This window comes from Dipodomys spectabilis, unplaced genomic scaffold (genome assembly GCF_019054845.1).
Source record: "Dipodomys spectabilis isolate Male_0828 unplaced genomic scaffold, ASM1905484v1 ptg000085l, whole genome shotgun sequence".
NCBI lineage: Eukaryota > Metazoa > Chordata > Mammalia > Rodentia > Heteromyidae > Dipodomys > Dipodomys spectabilis.
Genome location: NW_024870762.1, coordinates 8,155,249 through 8,170,736, shown reverse-complemented (window position 1 = coordinate 8,170,736; position 15,488 = coordinate 8,155,249). Strand labels below are relative to the sequence as shown.

The 15,488-nt window shown below is 41.4% G+C and overlaps 3 protein-coding genes and 1 non-coding gene across 4 annotated transcripts; 3 read left to right on the top strand and 1 right to left on the bottom strand.

The window, feature by feature from the left end:
- Positions 1-1,546: 1,546 nt before the first annotated feature.
- Positions 1,547-1,919, top strand: LOC122111552 (histone H4). Its single transcript, XM_042684416.1, has one exon. It carries the CDS (start codon positions 1,556-1,558, stop codon positions 1,865-1,867), a length of 312 nt encoding a protein of 103 aa, XP_042540350.1. The 5' UTR covers positions 1,547-1,555; the 3' UTR covers positions 1,868-1,919.
- Positions 1,920-6,553: 4,634 nt separating this feature from the next.
- Positions 6,554-6,980, bottom strand: LOC122111546 (histone H2B type 1-H). The gene has a single exon (XM_042684412.1). The coding sequence runs from the start codon at positions 6,948-6,950 to the stop codon at positions 6,570-6,572; it is 381 nt and encodes a 126-aa protein (XP_042540346.1). The 5' UTR covers positions 6,951-6,980; the 3' UTR covers positions 6,554-6,569.
- Positions 6,981-7,256: 276 nt separating this feature from the next.
- On the top strand, positions 7,257-7,649 carry LOC122111539 (histone H2A type 1-H). Its single transcript, XM_042684405.1, has one exon. The coding sequence runs from the start codon at positions 7,263-7,265 to the stop codon at positions 7,647-7,649; it is 387 nt and encodes a 128-aa protein (XP_042540339.1). The 5' UTR covers positions 7,257-7,262.
- A 4,911-nt stretch (positions 7,650-12,560) lies between these two features.
- Positions 12,561-12,632, top strand: Trnah-gug. Its single transcript has one exon. It is a non-coding gene; the product is annotated as a tRNA-His (tRNA).
- Positions 12,633-15,488: the final 2,856 nt, after the last annotated feature.

The following is a 15,488-nucleotide window of genomic DNA, read 5'->3' as shown; positions in this document are numbered from 1 at the left end:
TTAGAAGGGAAAGCTCCAGTGAATTCTGGAGATAAGCCACTAAGCTGCTGTGGAAACACTTGACAGGATCGTTCAAATGCCCAGCCACTAAGTAGGACATACACAATGAAGTGTTTGCGATTCCTCCCTGCAGTGTCAGCTTAATAGTTACAGTTGTTCACATCTTCCTGTTTGTCAGTCGTGGGGCTTGAACTCGGCCTGGGCGCTGTCCCTCAGCTTTACCACTTGAGCCACAGCGCCACTTCTGGCTTTTTCTGCTTATGTGGTGCTGAGGAATCGAACCCAGGGCCTCATGTATGCAAGGCAAGCACTCCACCACTGAGCCACCTTCCCAGCCCTCTTCCTGTTTCTTGTACTGAGTACAGCTAGTTGGCATCCTAGTGCAACTGGTATATACTAACTATAATGATCCTATTAGTTTATTTGGGTAGATAGTTGATAAATTGCTCTGTCCTTAATGTCTTCCTATTTAGCTCAATAAATCTAAATGCAAGTATCAATACAGGATATATTCTGCAAGCATAACAGCAGCTAAGTGAAATAGCTTGACCTGGACAAAGCCTAAGAGTTTGGAGAGCCTTAATTCATCACATTGTTTATACTTTATTTTAATTTTTTTTTTTGGGGGGGGGGGGGGTTGTCCGGTTGTGGGGCCTGAACTCTGGGCCTGGGCGCTGTCCCTCAGCTCTTCAGCTCAAGGCTTGCACTCTACCACTTGAGCCACAGCACCACTTCCGGGTTTTTTTTCTTTTTGCTTTGGTGCTGAGGAATCAAACCCAGGGTCTCATGCATGCAAGGCAAGCGCTCTACCACTGAGCCACCTGCCCAGCCCCACTTTGTGTTTTTTAAAGCACTATGAATTTCAAGAATGAGTGACAAAACAGCCAGTGTGGAAAAGGATAACGTTTTATTCTACCAACCTAGGGTTTTTGACTGAGCCAAATAATTATAAGGCAGATTAACAAGGGAAAAACAAATTGTTGCCCAGCCTGGCCTTCTTCCAAGCCTCTACCTTCTGAATGCTGGGGTTACAAGTGTGCAGCAGTAGGCCTGTCTCAACTGTTTTATGTGACATAAGGACTTGACTCAACTTACAAAATGTACATTTTATACTAGGTTAAACAATTGTGGGAAAATATCACAACTGGGAAAACGAAAAGAATTATAATGAGATCTATTTGGACATATTTCTGGTCTCAACGTCCTATCCTTAATACTTTTAAAAACAAAACAGCTAAATAAGCATGTGAATATGTGCAGAATATTCTCATTATGTATCTCCAATAATATTACATTTCTGTTTAATGACGGTGGTTGGGGCAGAAATCACATTAAATGAGAAAAGACAACAGCCTTGGGTCTTAATTTTTAAAAAACTGGAAGAAGTTAATTCCGCGCAGCAGGCTTCTTTCCCTTTTAGGGCCCCTCCCCCAGCATACAAAGACTTCCCGCCGCAGCGCTTGCAGTCTTCACTCCGGTCCGCAGAGACTACCTATATAAGAGGAAGCTGCTGCTGGCCTCCAGACACTTGCTCTTCGCTCTTCAACCTCTGAAGATGTCTGGCCGTGGCAAAGGGGGAAAAGGCTTGGGGAAAGGAGGTGCTAAACGCCACCGGAAGGTTCTGCGCGACAATATTCAAGGCATTACAAAACCAGCCATCAGGCGATTGGCCCGACGTGGTGGAGTCAAGCGTATCTCTGGCTTGATCTACGAGGAGACTCGTGGGGTGCTGAAAGTGTTCCTAGAGAACGTGATCCGTGACGCTGTCACCTACACCGAGCACGCCAAGCGCAAGACTGTCACCGCCATGGACGTGGTCTACGCGCTTAAGCGGCAAGGGCGTACCCTGTACGGCTTCGGAGGCTAATTTCTCCTTGGGAATCTTGTAAACAACCAAAAAGGTCCTTTTCAGGGCCCCCCATTCTGTCAAGGAAAGAGCTACAATGGCTGCCAGCAGTGGCTTATGGTTAATTACCTGGGTGTTAACACCTGAAGACAGGCAGTTTCCAAGACTTACTGTAGTTCAGGTGAGGCTTGTAGCCAAGGGTTTCCGAGAAAACTGGTTTGTCCAGAGAATTCAGACTGAGAAACAGTCCTTTTTGCTTTATAAATAGAAAAGGCATCAAAGGTAAAGGGCGGAGTCTTCAGTCGTTTAATAATGGGAGGCTTGGGAAAATAGGCCGGGAGGGATACAAGGCTTCCTGTTCATGTTGTAGGTTTGCCTCAGTAGTTTTTGTGAGTGCATACAGTTGTACTGTTAAATCTGCCAACATGCTGTATGTCTATTCGTATTTTTAAAGAAAAAAATTTAAATTCCAAGCCCGGTATACTGGTCACTCGTAGGAAAGGAACTAGCAATTGCGATGTATGAAGGAGTCTCAACTTGTGTTTAGTACCTTGTGATAAGTGGATTTGAACTCTAGATGGAAATGGCCCATTAAGCATTAAAAACGTGGCCTGTGACTAAGGAAGTGAGTGTTAAGTTATTTTACTTACGTTTGCAAATGCTTGCTGGATTCCATTATTAGATTCCATTTGAGTGTGCTATAACTTAAGTACATGGATCAATTACTTCCAACTGTGAATTTAAGAACTAAATACAAATCAATTCCCTCACAAGTTTAGAATTTTAGAATTCTGATAGGCCATCCAAGTGTAAAATACACCAGATTTTGAAAACTTGGAAAACATGCACTTTATAAATCTCATGGGTTAAATGCCAAAACAGTTTTGATATATTGTATAGAGTAATAAGTTGAAATTAATCTCACTTGTTTTTGCCTTATTTTTAAAAAGTTTGCTAGTTAAATAAAACATGTCTTGTATTTCTTTGGGGAAATACATCTTACTCTACCAACCTGGCTTTTAAGCTTTCAGATGCCAATAATAGTTCAGAGCCAAAGAAATCCTGCTTCAGAGAAGAAGAGTAAAGTGAACAAGTTCTTTTTGTTCACTTATACAGTATTCCTAAAGTCAAGTCCTATTCATAGCTCAGGTAAGATCAAAGATGAACTCTAACAATATTCTGCCTTCCCTAAAATACTATGTGATAAAGTTGTGAAATTTGTTCCTTTAAGTAGTATGTCAATAGGTTTTCCCAGCTAATCCAAATTAAAAAAAAAATTCCTTTAGACCTTTTACCTTTTATTTCTAGACCCAAGAACAATAGACCAAATAAATGATTGCTAACTCATTAATTATAATTAAAACTCCATGTTCAAATTTCAAAGCTACTGTGGCTTCCCACAGGATGAGAGAATGAAGCAGTGACTATTGCATGCAAATGTTATTCAGGAGGCTGTATTGATTGCCCTGCTAAACTGGTATGATTCCAAAACCGAGACATTGTTCTAAAGCATGAGCTACTCATTACAAAATGCTTTTTAAGACATTAATTTAGCACATTTAGCTTAATAATTCAAAAGTAAACCAAATTAACATGCATGGCTAAAGAGGAAAAAAAGACATAATGAAAAAGAATGGTGCACTATAATCTTGTTCTTCAAAGCACCCATCCCAGAAGACCACATGGATACAGTCATGTGCAGAGAAAGAGATTTATTGTCACAGGGGCTGACAAGGCCATCTCTCTCCAGAGAAATGGCACCTGTCTGGGAGGGGGGGAGGGGGTTAACCTCATGCAGACAGGAGAGCAGAGAATTTCATTATGGTGGGCTAAGACATGGCTGCTGCATGAATAGTTGATAAGACCTGCTGGCACTATTTATGGCTGTGGCTGACCAAATTGAATGTTACTTCAAGGTGAGAAGGAGGAGGAAACAGGTTACCAGCTGCACCAAAAAGGGGAAAGAAGCATGTCAGGGTAACAGTTCTGCCTCCAATATTGGTAATAATTAAGCTGTGAATCAGTTTGACTGTATATGAAGAAACATGAATTTTAATTTTCTGGTTACTTTCAGTTGTTAAATCCTGTGCTATCTAGAGAAACAAAATGGTACCTAGGTGTAAGAATGAGGAAAAGGTGATCTCGTTGTGAAAGTTACAACTACACTTAACCCAGATTTTCCATTAAAATGCAATTCACTTTCAAAATGAAGTCTGAAGATACATTTGTAAAATCAACAAAATACATGTTTGAAAAAAACATTGTTTATAAGTCTGGAATTGATGACAGCTGCAGACCATTTAGAGTATCAAGGCAGGCAAGTGCCAGTGGCTTATGCCAGAAGAAGGAGAGAAGGAAAGAGGGAAGCAGGGAAGGAAGGAAGGCAGGATGGCAAGCTCAGAGACACAGCAACAGCCCCCAGGTTGAGTTCAAGTCCCAGGATTGGCAGCAAAAAAAAAAAAATGGGTGAAGATAAATCTAATGATGATACATCAGGTAGAATCTGTTATTAGTGTGGTATATTTTATTTTAGCCAAATTAATAAAGTCTTGCATATGGAATACTAGAATTGAGAGAGCATGTTAAGTGTATTTTTCTTAAGCTTCTCATTCTTTCCCAAGAAATTTAAATAGGCAGTGGTACTATACTGGAACAAATTTCTACTACTGTTTATGTGAGATCAGCATATGGGTTATATAGATTTTGCTCTATATAACAAATGAAGTCAGGGTGAGCAATTGCAGCAGTGGTACTCACTACACACTATGTTGAAAATGAACTATAGTTAAGACAGGAGAGAAAAACTGGGAGAGAGCAAAGGAAGGGGTGACATCCAAAAAGAAATGTACTCTACGTAAATTATGTAACTATAACTCCTGTACATCACCTTTATAATTTAAAAAATTTTTTTAATGAAGTCAGAGGTATATGGTCAGGTAAGTTAAAGTTGTACTGCTTAGGAAATAACTACAGGAAGCTCAAATTATACACTCCCTCTCTTCACTTCTGATTTACTAGTGTTTCTCCCATTGCCTATGCCCTTCCTTGCTCTTTTTTCTTCTAAAAGTAACTATTAAAATGTCTTCTACCCATTTCTAGGCTCCTTTCCATATTTGAAAATATGCATTATAAATTACCTTTGTGATTTGACATATAGCAATATTCACAGCTATATAGAACACTGCTTGGTATATTGGTAAATGCTGTGTTAAAAATAATTTGTTGCTGTATTCCTTAAAATATTAATATAGGGCTGAGAATGTGGCTTAGTGGTAGAGTGCTTGCCTAGTATACATGAAGCCCTGGGTTCAATTCCTCAGTACCACATAGAAAAAAATCTGAAGTGGTACTGTGGCTCATGTGGTAGAGTGCTAGCCTTGAGCAAAAGAAGCTCTGGGACAGTGCCCAGGCCTGAGTTCAAGCCCCAAGATTGGCAAAAAAAAAAAAAATGTAATCCATAAATGGTATGGTTAAGTCTGTTTGGGTGGAGGGTCTTGTAGTAGTCTTTTATTTGCAATCTACATCTCCCACTATTAAAAGTCCTATAAACTTCATGCTTGTCATATGAAGTCACTGAACTAAAGCACACTAAAGATAAATTGAACTGGTCACAGAGTCTTTGTGATCCTCGGTTTCCATTTCTCTACAACAGAGATGTTTCTCTCTTGCAGACTTTTATCTAGACTTTCAGTCTAGCGTCTTCTGGACCCAGAAGGCTGCAGAGAAGAGGTAGGGGAGACGGGGACACACTAGCAAAATGGCTACATATAAAGCCAACAAGCAGTCCTAAATAACTTCATTTGGTATCTACTATAATTCTGTTCTGTGTAGTTTCCAGCCTAACCTTGCTTATCTTTCTTACACCTGGCTAGTAACTCACCTGCTCCTTTCTGAGAACCTCCAATATCTAAAACCTTTGACATTCTTGTCTCTAGGACAAACCATACCCTGTTCTGATGCAGGTCTTACCAGGATACACGAGAAGTCCACAAGCCCCACCATCTTGACCCGTTATCCCACCAAGCCTAGCCTGTGTTTAGTGTCTGCTCCCTTTCCTCTCCTAAACAGAAAGCAAATAAACCTTTGCGTCCTTGGTTGCCATTCTGACTCGGTATTCTTGCACCTGCCAAGAATCCCCCAGGCCTAATAGCGTCCTAATTTGGCCCATTTCACGCCTTTTCCCAAGGTTTTTCTCTTTGTTTTGTTTCTATTTGAGCTCAGGGCCTCACGCTCACTCAGCTTGCTTGCTTGGCTTGTGCCCTACCGCTTGAGCCACGACTCTAGGCCTTTTTTTAACACAGCATTCTTTTCGCTGAGACTAATTGCAGGTTACAGGGATGCACTTTGGGAAGTCAATGAAGACAAACTTCACTGACAAAAGCCTATTAAAGCACCAAAGGAGAAAAGGTGTGACACAGAGACAGGAATCCAACCCACTGCTCAAAAATACCTGCCCAAATCTTAGCTGCTTTAACTTTACACTTGTGTCCACCCAGACGCTAGCATTTCCAGCCTCCTGAGCCAAGACACAGCAGCCTGCTCCTTGCGCAATTTCTTTTTTCTTTTTTTTCAGCTCTATAAATACTGCTTTATTTGACCAGAGACCTTGCGCAATTTCTACACCCTAAAAGTACTCAAATGCTTGTTTACAGCTCTAGTACTGACAAAGTAAGTGGCTCTCAAAAGAGCCTTTGGGGTAAGTGTTCTGCTCCATCACTTAGGCTTACTTGGCGCTAGTGTACTTGGTGACGGCCTTGGTGCCCTCGGACACGGCGTGCTTGGCCAGCTCCCCGGGCAGCAGCAGGCGCACGGCCGTCTGGATCTCCCGAGACGTGATGGTCGAGCGCTTGTTGTAGTGCGCCAGGCGCGACGCCTCGCCCGCGATGCGCTCGAAAATATCGTTCACGAACGAGTTCATGATGCCCATGGCCTTGGACGAGATGCCGGTGTCCGGGTGGACCTGCTTCAGCACCTTGTACACGTACACTGAGTAGCTCTCCTTGCGGCTGCGCTTGCGCTTCTTGCCGTCCTTCTTCTGCGCCTTGGTAACCGCCTTCTTCGACCCCTTCTTGGGCGCGGGAGCGGACTTGGCTGGGTCAGGCATGGTGAAAAACAACAATGTTGAGGACAAGAGGAGGAACGCGGGCAAAAAAAAGTAACTACCAGCAAAGCACAGTCTATACATAGAGCTCTGTATGTAAATAGGGTGAAGTCCTTGTCCGATTGGTAGTTAGTCAAAGCGGGTTCGCTTTATCCAATCAAACTGCGTAGAGGCCAAAGACGTATTTCTATTGGTTAAAATTAAGCTAAAGCTTTAGCCAATAACACGCATTTTTTTTCGCGCCCAACAAAAGCTATAAAGACTGCGGTCCTTAAACCTTTCTCAGCTGCTGTTTCTTGTGGACTCCCGTCAAGTATGTCTGGACGTGGCAAGCAGGGAGGCAAGGCTCGCGCCAAGGCCAAGACCCGCTCTTCCCGAGCTGGCCTCCAGTTCCCAGTCGGCCGAGTTCACCGGCTGCTCCGCAAAGGCAACTATGCCGAGCGTGTCGGCGCCGGCGCCCCGGTGTACCTGGCGGCCGTGCTGGAGTACCTGACGGCCGAGATCCTCGAGCTGGCTGGCAACGCGGCCCGCGACAACAAGAAGACGCGTATCATCCCGCGACACCTGCAGCTGGCCATCCGCAACGACGAGGAGCTCAACAAGCTGCTGGGCAAAGTCACCATTGCCCAGGGTGGCGTCCTGCCCAACATCCAGGCCGTGCTGCTGCCCAAGAAGACCGAGAGCCACCATAAGGCTAAATAAGTAGCAAGGTTAGAAATACTGAAAAAACAAAGGCTCTTTTCAGAGCCACTTACACCCCAGGAAAAGAGTTGTTACATTATACAAGTGCTTTACATTTGGTAAGGTGTTCCCCAGTGCCTCAGGTTAAAACAGCCTAGAGAATTGGTTTCAGGTGAAGGAAGGGAAGGGTAAATGCAAACTTCCCAGTGGGGGAGCTCTAGCTGGAGCCCACTGGATAGGATTAGCAGTATTGAAAGGCCTGCAAGATTATAATCATAGTGAGGGTCAAGCATAACACAGGGTTCTGTAAGATATGGGAAAGTAACCATTCAGATCTCTGAAGTTTAAGAATTTCAAGCTACATTTAAGCAATTTGCAAGCTACTTATTAAGGCTTTGTCTTCTATATATACGGGTTTATTTCCATCTTTGCAAAGGCATATTCAGTTGAATAAAATGTATTACGCCTTCATAACCTTTGAAGTTGGTACTTCAATTCTAATTTGAAAGAGAAAGCACTTGCTGTTACCCAGTCGAGTCTCAATTTGGAGGGAGATAGCTATACATGATAAGCCTATGCCTTGGTTATGTACCTTGGGAAAAACACGTGTAGTGACACGTGTTGGGTTCTCTATAAGTAGATGCTGAGACAGAGTTTGGGAGATGAAAGGTAGGACAAGGATTGGACAGAAAATGCAAAACTGCTACAGACCAGCCATATATGTTCAACTCTGTATTGGCAGGCAAAAATGTTCTGGACTCATCTTTTGCTGGCTCCCATTTGGCTGGGTCACTGACTTTAAAACAGCCCTGGGGAACAAGGTAATGGTGAGATGGAGCTTAGCCGCTGAACCAAACACTGAAAGAACTAACAGCTGTTGCCTATCTGCAAAGTTGCTCTCAACTGGGCCTCAAGTTCTTTCTTGGAGAACTGAGCAGTGAACTTTCACATGTACATCATAGATTCAACACTGAGTCCTGTCTCTGAGTCCTGTCTATGATGATGTCTGTGAGACTGAACTTAACATATATAGATAATATTGCTTCTATCTGAGGATTTAAATAAACAAGATGTGTTTTCAGAGAAAACCTACAAAGCTTTCTAAAAAGTTTTAATACGTTATTACTGTAAAAGTTTTAGATTCCTCAAGCACTGATAATGCAAAGTAGTATGAAACTATTATAAGGGACAGGAAAGGAAAGCTCTTCCAACTAAGTTTCACTCCCTGCTCCAGAACATACTCTGCATCATACTCTAAACTTCAAAGACAGTGAGCCTTTAAAAAAAGTATGAAAATGATATTAAATTCCTACTATTTATGTGCTACATTTATACCGTAAGTGTATCTATTCCCACAGTCTCTGTACATATTGTTCCAGTTCTAACTGGGGGGGGGGGGGGGGGGGGGGGAAGGAAATATGGTGCTATTTATTCAGTCTGACCCTAAATTTGTACAAGACAAACCCTATACAATGGTTATGATCTACCTTAACATAGATCCCATATATAATTTTCCTTCTCTTAACTACCTGGTTTCATGTTTTGGTCTAAGATGTATGAGAACTTGGGTGGAAATGTTAAAGGCAGATAAAATTTTAGCAGGACACTCCCACGTTATATTTGCATTAAAAAATAGCAAGTGAGAAAGAACATTAGATTTAATTATTCAAGAACTGTTTACAATAGTAGAAAATAACTAAATGCAACCAAAGATTCCTTAGAATAGAGATGTTTAGCAACACAAAAATTTTTATGTACACATTTTAAAATGCATACATGCTTTTTCTCCCTTTATAGCCTCATCTTTGTATTTATTGCTAGATGGAGTCACTGTCATGCATTGGTTGTAGAAAACAAATGAAAATAAAATATAATATGTGAAAGTTTAGGGAGGAAATGTGGCCTAGTGGTAGAGTGCTTGCCTTGCATACACGAGGCCCAAGGTTCAATTCCTCAGTACTGCATAAACAAAAAGGAAAAGGAAAAAAACTCATTAAAAACTTCAATAAAAAAATATGTAAAGGTTTATACGCCAGAAAAATTCAAGATTATAGTACTTAGTAATGACAATATGGGAAATATATGTGGTTATGACAATGAGGTACTTACTTGGCTAATGACAAAAGAATATAATTTTATATCTGCCTTAAGAGAAATAGTTAAAGGATAGTGCCCAGGCCCTGAATTCAAACCCCAGTACTTTACTCGTCCCCCCCCAAAAAAAAAAATTTTAATCTTACTACATTCATAGTAGAACTATTGAATTTATATTTTAAAAGAAAGTACTGTTTCACATTTTGTTTGAAACTTTGTGAGAGCCTGAAAAGCCAAGCTGTGAGACCCAAAAGGATTGGGAGCTTGGAAGGCCTTCTTCCAACATATTCTCAAATTGCTGAGAGTTTCCTGGAAAGGTCAATCAGTCCTGACCCAACAGGAATTTGGATTTCTAAACTGGGTGTGGGCTAATTCCACCCTAAACTGCCACAGAGCCTGGCGTTATGATAAGATTTATGCAAATTGTGACCTATTTACTGTTTAGCTCTAGATCCCAAGATGAGGAAGTCATCTACCACTTGTACACAAAATATTGTTACTTGTTGAAGCTTGTACCTTACTTTCTGCCCATACTTCCCTATATGCAACCACTAAAAACCTTGAGGAATAGAACCTTAGGATCTTAAGCTTCCAGAAGGCTACAGGTCCCCTGGTACTGAAAACCTCAATTCCATGGTCTGGTCTCTGTCGGAGCAGATGAAGGGGCACACAGCAGGCTGCAACATGTATTAATAAAAATTAGATTAGAACAACAAAGTGTATACAGGAATTAACTTGCTTGATTTGATCTGGTACTCCAGTGACTTTACATTTGCTATTTCCTTGGCCCACATTGTTTGGCCAACCATTCCTTGATTAATCCCTATTCATTCTTCAGTTTCTATAATTCATTTCTACCAATAGCATATTCCTTTATTTCTAACCTCCATTATACCATCCAATGGCATTTACCTTTTTTCTTTTTCTGATGGGGGGGAATAGCGTGATTTAGAAGGTGAGAAAGCCAATTTATTGGATAGAAAAAATTCATTTTTACCAATAGATCTTAGCAACCTCAGCATGTAATTGTTTTTTCTTCAGTTGAGAATGTTCACCTTTTCACTTAGTGGAAACGCTTTAATGTTTCTTTTTGCCATATCCACATAGCTGTCACCATTAGCTGGATAAAGTTATTCTGAATGACATACGTGGTAGGAACAGAAAATTGCCCCCACATGAAATGCTGTTCTTCTATTGCTTTAAAAAATAAAAAAAAAAAAACACTCTATTTAGAGGCAATGAAAATACCCCTTACAACTATATTCATCTTTTGTCTCATTCCTTGAATCTCCACCATTTTGAAAATAGAAATCCATGTGTGTAGGGGGATGGGGGGGGGGGGTTGAAATCTCTCATCCTTCTCAAAATCACTGTAGTGAGTGTGTTGGAGAAAATTCTCAGGCCTTCAAAAATAAGCACAAAATGTTATTTCTAGGCCTGTGAACACCAAAGATGCAGCTCTTCTCTCTTAAAGAGAAGTTCATGGAGATCAACCCAACTGCCAAAACCAGTTTATTCACAGGAGGCTTGGGGACTGAACCTAGAGCCTTACCTATGGGAGACAAGCACTCTAACATTCATCTCTATATCCTCAGCCCTATAGCAGCCTTCTAAAAGGAGCCAGAGAAGGAAGGAGATTTGTTTCGAACAGACGTGAGACAGAGAATCAGCCTACATCCACCTACTTGTTGCAACATTTCATTTCTCTGTGATCTGAAGGGTTTCCTTGTTTTTTCTTCTTGGTTTTCAGGGCTTTGCATTTAAGCAGTCGCTCCACCAAGTCATGCCCCAAGACCTAGGGGGAGAGGAGAAGAGTAAGCAGAGAAGGATAGAAACTAAAGAAATATGACCTAGAACGGAAAGGATTTTATGCGGAGGGAAGGAGTCCGACAAGGCCTCCCTGATGAGCAAGAGCCTGAAGCAGAATCAAGTTTCACCTGGTAGCGCGCATTTACAAAATGGTCCTGAATTGAGGGCAAAGGACGTTCCTCACCTTAGCCCTAGAAGGTGTGTCGATAAACCCGCAGAGCTCTGGGGGCCACGGTACCAGAATGTTTTCAATTTTTTTATACCAACCTAGATGGAGAGAGAGAAGGAAAATTCAAGGTCTGGGCGCCCCTAGATGTGGTGCACTTTCTGGCCTCTGAGTCCGGACGCCCTATATTCGCACCTCACAGATCTCTTGGCCAGGAGGCAGCCTCCGTGTCCTGAAAACAAAGACACTTCTAGTTCGTGTTGAGATGCCAGATTCAAGCCAAGCTACTGGAGATTCTAACCAGTTTGGCTAAAATGACACATATACACACCAAGCCCTCCATTACGCTACCAAAATTCTTCTTTGTTTTTTTAACCAAAAATAATGTTTTATTTCTGTGATTGTTTCCCTGCTTCCTGTTCCTGTTCCTCTGCATAATGTGGACATGAAATTCATAGACATTTGCTCATTTTAATTTGTAAAAGAACTATACAAAAACCTAATTCTAAAAATGTTCATTCTAGTATACTTTAAGAAAAGCGATCAGAAATCATTAGATATGTATAAGATGTAACTTTGTAAGTCGGAGCAAGAGACATGCGCAGTGTACGCCCGCCCGAAAGGAGAGCAGGGAGTTTTCAAATGTTCCCAAATCAGACAGCAGCCAGGCAGGTTCGGAAAATTCCTTGTAACAATTGAACTTGTGTGCCCTTTCACTTGCAAACTCCCGAGGGGAGGAGGGGGCTGGAGCGCCGTGGTGGGGTCATTGACGAAGACAAAGCGTCATTCTTTGAATGACAAGGGACGCGTTCTTGTGAAGTAAGCCAAGGAAGGTCTCAGAGGCAGGTAGCTCCCGGTGGCGTGCCGTGATCGTATAGTGGTTAGTACTCTGCGTTGTGGCCGCAGCAACCTCGGTTCGAATCCGAGTCACGGCAGTAGCGTCAGGCTACTGGAACTTTTCTGTTTTGAGAAGAGAGCGACACTTATATTCAATCAACCAGCAGTTTACCACAGCTGGTGACATGACTCCAGCACCAACTGTAAGCAATGAAGTGAAAGCGAAAATAAGGTCCTGATTTCAAAGTGGCACAAAACAAGAAAGCTGAGATTTTCCCTTTAAACACTATGAACGTGAAAAAAAAAAAAAAATGGCTGTTCAAAAGCAGATTTAGATTTACATAGCATTGTTCTTAAAACATAAGAAATACTTTTGGGTTGTTTTAAGTACATTTACCTGGGAAATAGATGATCACAGAGAGCCGATGTTTGCCAGCTGGGTGTTCTACTACTTGAGCACACCCCCAGCTCTAGAGGACAGATTATTAGTCACCCATTTCTGGGCTGGCCTAAGAAAGAAGGAAAGGAAGAAAGAATGAAAGAGAGGAAGGAAGGAGAGAAAGGAAGGAAGGAGAGAAAGAGAGAGAAAAAGGAAGAGAAAGGAAGGAAGGAGAGAAAGAAAGGAAGGAGAGAAAGAGAGAAAAAGGAAGAGAAAGGAAGGAAGGAAGGAGAGAAAGAGAGAGAAAAATAGAAAAAGAAAGAAAGGGGAAGGAAGGAAAGGAGAGAGAAGGAAGGAAGGAGAGAAAGAGAGAAAGAAGGAAGGAAGGAAGGAGAGAGAGAAAGAGAGGAGAGAGAGAAAGAGAGAGAGAAAGGGGGAAGGAAAGAAAGAAGGAGAGAAAAGGAAGGAAGGAATTATAAACTTAAACCTGGAAAAAAGTTGGAGGACTTTTTTTTGGGGGGGAGCAGTTAGGGTCACTGTGACTGAGAAGAATAGCACCTATTTTTAGAACCTTCAGTTTCAAACAAGCAGACTGTGAGGAGGGCAGAGAGGAGAGACCGCCTGAGGTGGCTAGAAAATACTAGTAGACAGTTGGTGCTACCTGGGGACCACTATGAGGTTGGAAGAACAAACATCCCAAAGGAGCTTGCATGAATCCAGTTCTGCGATATAACACCTGGAGAACGCGTAAGTGGTGCATCATCAGTTATCAACCTTGGGGATCGTTAAGGTTCCAAAAATGCTAGCTTCTGTTTTTGTTTAGTCACTTATTAGAAGTTTTAACCTGAAGGTTTCTTCCCTTTGAGGGACTAAAATAGCCCCAATGTCTTCTTTAACAGTCAGCTTTACATGAATTCTGAAATGTGTGCCCGCAAAGCTTCCAAAATGTTGTTAGTGAGCTGAGATGTCTTGTACTGTTGCTCAAGCTCAAGACAGCTTCCCAGTGCTTTACAGCACCCATAGTAATTATTCACATTCATTTGTATCCCATTCTAGCCCAGGCTTTTCTCTGATGTACAGTCTAATCTCAGTTTGGTTTTACATGAAACAAAGGGACAGAAACCAAACTTGTATTAAGCCTAAAAGATCAGCTCTTCCTAGGTATTACTGGCTGAGTGGCAGAAACTTAGGCACCCTGGCTCAAGGATAAGAGGTATAGAATCCTCAAATGTGCTAAACCACTACCATTCGAGTTGAACCACACCCTGAGTCCTTTTGCTTTTAGTTAGTTTTTCAGGAGTGTCACATTACCTTTGCCAAAGGTGATCTTGAGCAGTGACCCTCCTACTTCACTTCCCAAGTATCCGGGACCACAGGTGTGACCACCATACTTGGTTTCAACATGTATTTTTTGAATAATTTTATTGTTATTAATGTATTTTGCAGAGGCCTATCATTTCATAACTCAGGTAATGACTATAAGCATTATGCATAATGCTTACAATGACAACTTGTATTTTTAAGAGATGTTATATATCACGTGCCATCTGTACAAATTTTAAATATATACACAAGTCTTGACTTTGCAAAACTACATAGAATTAAAGTGATACATAATGAAGAAATTAGAAAAGTAAGGAAAGGAATAACTAGAGGAATTAATAGTAGTTAGCAGGAAGAATGAACAGCAAGTAGATTACATACAGTTTCGAGTAAGAAGAAATTGCTGGCCAGTGACCAAAGGGAAGCATATCTACCAATAATCTTTCACAAGAACTCCTAAGTGATGTTTCCTTTTTCCTTATCTTGCTTGCATTTTGTAGGTGCTCAGTAAAAACATCCACCTTCATTCTCCTCCAACAAAGCATAACCAGGTACTTAAGCATTTCAAAATATTGGTCTCATCTACTAACAAGCTAAAGTGCATTCCTCTAAACATACCATCACCCTTTCTACATTCATAAAATCAAAATGAAACCTCAGGTTAACAGTCTTGTGACTGTCCAAGATGTCTCCTTCACCATATCCAAATTAGGGGTTCTGACAGCTTGCTGTGATAGTAATCACATTTTGCCTCACTTATTTCTTTCTCTTCATTTTTACTCAGTTTTGCAAGTTTTGACAAGAAGTATGATTTAACCCAGAGAGCCAAAGCGCAGAACAAGACTATGACAAAAATAAAGATATTCTATGCTGTAGAACTCCAAGCTTAATTAAGCAGCAGATCTCCTGTTGAAGCCAAAGCTATCCGTAAAAGATGGGGGTCTCACAAAGCATGGTGGGAATAAATGGAATCAGGGTGACTGTGGATGGCCTCTTTAGCAGTGTGTCCAGGCCTGGGTCTGGGCCTGGGTCTAGACCTGCGTTTTTGAGAAACAGTTACAATAGAAGAAAGCATGATGAGATTTCTCAAGAACAGAAAATTGGGAAATGGGCAATGTACTCTATAATCCAGTGTAAAGACATGAGTTTTTATATTCCTTGTTTGTCTTGGATGTTTCCCTTTGTTTGTGCTTGGGATAGCTAATTTTTTTGACTTGCCTATTCTTTCCTTGCAGAACGAAAACTCTATAGT

What these genes read in the sequence shown, in the direction of transcription:
- LOC122111552 (XM_042684416.1), top strand. Translation starts at nt 1,556, where the DNA reads ATGTCTGGCCGTGGCAAAGGGGGAAAAGGCTTGGGGAAAGGAGGTGCT.
- LOC122111546 (XM_042684412.1), bottom strand. Translation starts at nt 6,950, where the DNA reads ATGCCTGACCCAGCCAAGTCCGCTCCCGCGCCCAAGAAGGGGTCGAAG.
- LOC122111539 (XM_042684405.1), top strand. Translation starts at nt 7,263, where the DNA reads ATGTCTGGACGTGGCAAGCAGGGAGGCAAGGCTCGCGCCAAGGCCAAG.